The sequence below is a fragment of the Alligator sinensis genome, unplaced genomic scaffold, assembly GCF_000455745.1.
Source record: "Alligator sinensis unplaced genomic scaffold, ASM45574v1 scaffold1463_1, whole genome shotgun sequence".
In the NCBI taxonomy this organism is placed as follows: Eukaryota; Metazoa; Chordata; order Crocodylia; family Alligatoridae; genus Alligator; species Alligator sinensis.
The window spans coordinates 114,009-116,356 of NW_005842628.1; the positions used below are offsets into that span (position 1 = coordinate 114,009).

Consider the following 2,348-nt stretch of genomic DNA (forward strand, 5'->3'; position numbering starts at 1 on the left):
GCCTTCAGCACCCTCGGATGGATCTCATCCGGGCCTGCCGACTTAAAGGCATCCAGTTCTTCCAAGTGACTCTGCACCATCTCAGGGTCTACACATGGAAGTCTGGCGCCTTGCTGCTGCCTCTCTACAACCCCAGTGAGAGACTTGTCGTACCCCTTGCTTAGGAACACTGAGGCAAAGAACTCGTTGAGGAGTTCAGCCTTGTCCCCCCTGTCCGTCACCAATTGTTTCTGCCCATTTAGCAGGGGTCCTATTCCTCCCTGGGCCTTCCTTTTACTCCCTATATATCTAAAAAACAATTTCTTGTTGTGTTTTACTTGGGTTGCCATCCTCAGCTCCATGGTAGCTTTGGCCCGTCTAACTGCCTCCCTACAAGCACGAGCAGAGGAGGTATATTCGTCTTTGGTGATCTCTCCCTGTTTCCACTTTTTGTGTGCTCCCCTTTTGGCCCTTAGGCTGCCCTGGATTTCTCTGGTCAGCCAGGGAAGCCTCCTGGCCCCTTTCCCTCTTTTACCTCGCACGGGGATCGTCTTGCTTTGTGCCCGAAGGATCGTTTCCTTAAGGCACAGCCACCCTTCTTGGGTTCCCATCACTTCAAAACTCCTACTCTGCAGTGCGTCCTTGACTAATCGCCTGAGTTCATTGAGATCAGCTTTCCTAAAGTCTAGCACTTTCACCCTACTAGTTACCTTACCCACTCGACGTCTTATGGTGAATTCTATTATTAGGTGATCACTTTCCCCCAGATGGCTTCCTCTGACATGATCTGGCTGTTAGCTCTTGGGAGCAGCTTCATGGGGTTCCAGATTCGGACAGGGACAGCAGTGGCAGCACATGGGTTACTCCTTCCAGTGCCTGCATCCTGTCTGGTTACCTTCCTCCACATCCCTCCCTGGAGTGTCTTCTGCTGCACTGGAGTAGGGCCTGGAAGGAGGAACCTGCATTCCTCTGTCACTGCTGTCCCTGGCCAAGCCCAGCACCCTGTGAGCCACTCTGTGTTGCCCACAGTTGGAGCAGAGCTGTGGGGGACAGGGGACTCTGGGTCTCCCCCCATGCCTGCATCAGCTGTGGACAGTGGCAGCAGGGGATTGTGGGTCCCTACCTTCAGTGCTTGCTTCTGGCCAGTGGAGATCACAGTAGGGAAGTGGCAGGTGCAGAAAAGGGAAACCTTTCCACAGCTACCACTGTTTTCACAGTACCCTACACAGCTCTAGCCTGTCCCTGGAGCAGGGCAGGAGTAGATTTCGGGCTTCCCCTGTACCAAAGTTGGTCAGAAAGAGCAGTGCAAGGGGAAGGGGTGCATCTGCCTTACTGCACTCCACTGGATCTGTCCCTGGCTGTACCTGATTTGAGTCATGTGAACATTGTTATTCCATTTATAATGCTGTCTAAAATGGATGTTACAGCTTATTCAGTTGTTTATATATAGTGAAAATAGAACTATTCTTGTTCTGTAGCATTATTTTTAGTGTGCAACTTTAGCCACTTTTTTATATGCATTTTAATGCTGCTTTATTTTGAATTTGATGTTTAGGTCTCGTGGTTTGCTGTAGGATGTTACTATCTCATGGTTGGCCACAAAAATGAGCATGCCAGAAGGTATCTCAGGTAAGAACTTATTACTTGATAGCAGTGTAGTCTATGTGATTTTTTTTTGCTAGAGCAGTATTATTCAGTACTTAATTTTCAAGTAAAGGGTATGGCAAATGTACATTTAAGCTGCTCTGGAGTATGCAGCAGCTTTTACAGTCAGCTGTTATATTTTCATGATCCTGTAGCAATATAAATTAGCTTTAACACCCCAACTTTAGCCTTGAGTGGAGAAGAGTTAAAGATGGAGTGGTTCTGCTACACTTCAATGACTGTAGGATCATTCAGATATAACACTTGCATTGTAACAACTTATATCAGTATACTTTAATAGCAATAGAATTTGTCTGTCTATACACAACAAATAGTTAATAATTAGAGTATTATGAAAGTTTCTGCATGTCTATATTTACTTGCAATAAATCTAGGTATCCTAGCTCTCGCTAAAATATCCTCTATATATTGACCCTTTTGATACAGTAGTTAACATGATACCATCTAAATTATATCTAAAAATATGTAGAGTTTGACTCCAAATCCTCCATCCGTTTACTATTCTGTTGCTAATGGACCCATTTCCTGCATCCTAAATGCTTCCAAGCCAGTTGGGCTGGTTCTGGCTCTATCTCTTCGACTCTAGGGCATAGTCTGAGCTTTATGAATCTTATGTCTTCCCATATAAAATAAACAGCACCATTCAGCTGCATCTTAGACAGCAAAAAAAGGTACAATGCTTCAGGCCCCCCCCCCCCCCCAAC

General features: G+C 45.9%; 1 protein-coding gene across 5 annotated transcripts in view; it reads left to right on the top strand.

Annotated features, from left to right (window-relative positions):
- Window positions 1–2,348, top strand: part of CDC16 (cell division cycle 16) — a 37,224-nt gene that overhangs the window by 19,972 nt on the left and 14,904 nt on the right. For all 5 annotated transcript variants that reach the window (XM_025215187.1, XM_006033388.3, XM_025215188.1 and 2 more), the window contains one exon: window positions 1,535–1,608. In XM_025215187.1, coding sequence (XP_025070972.1) covers window positions 1,535–1,608 — 74 coding nt within the window. The remainder of the gene's footprint in view (window positions 1–1,534; window positions 1,609–2,348) is intronic.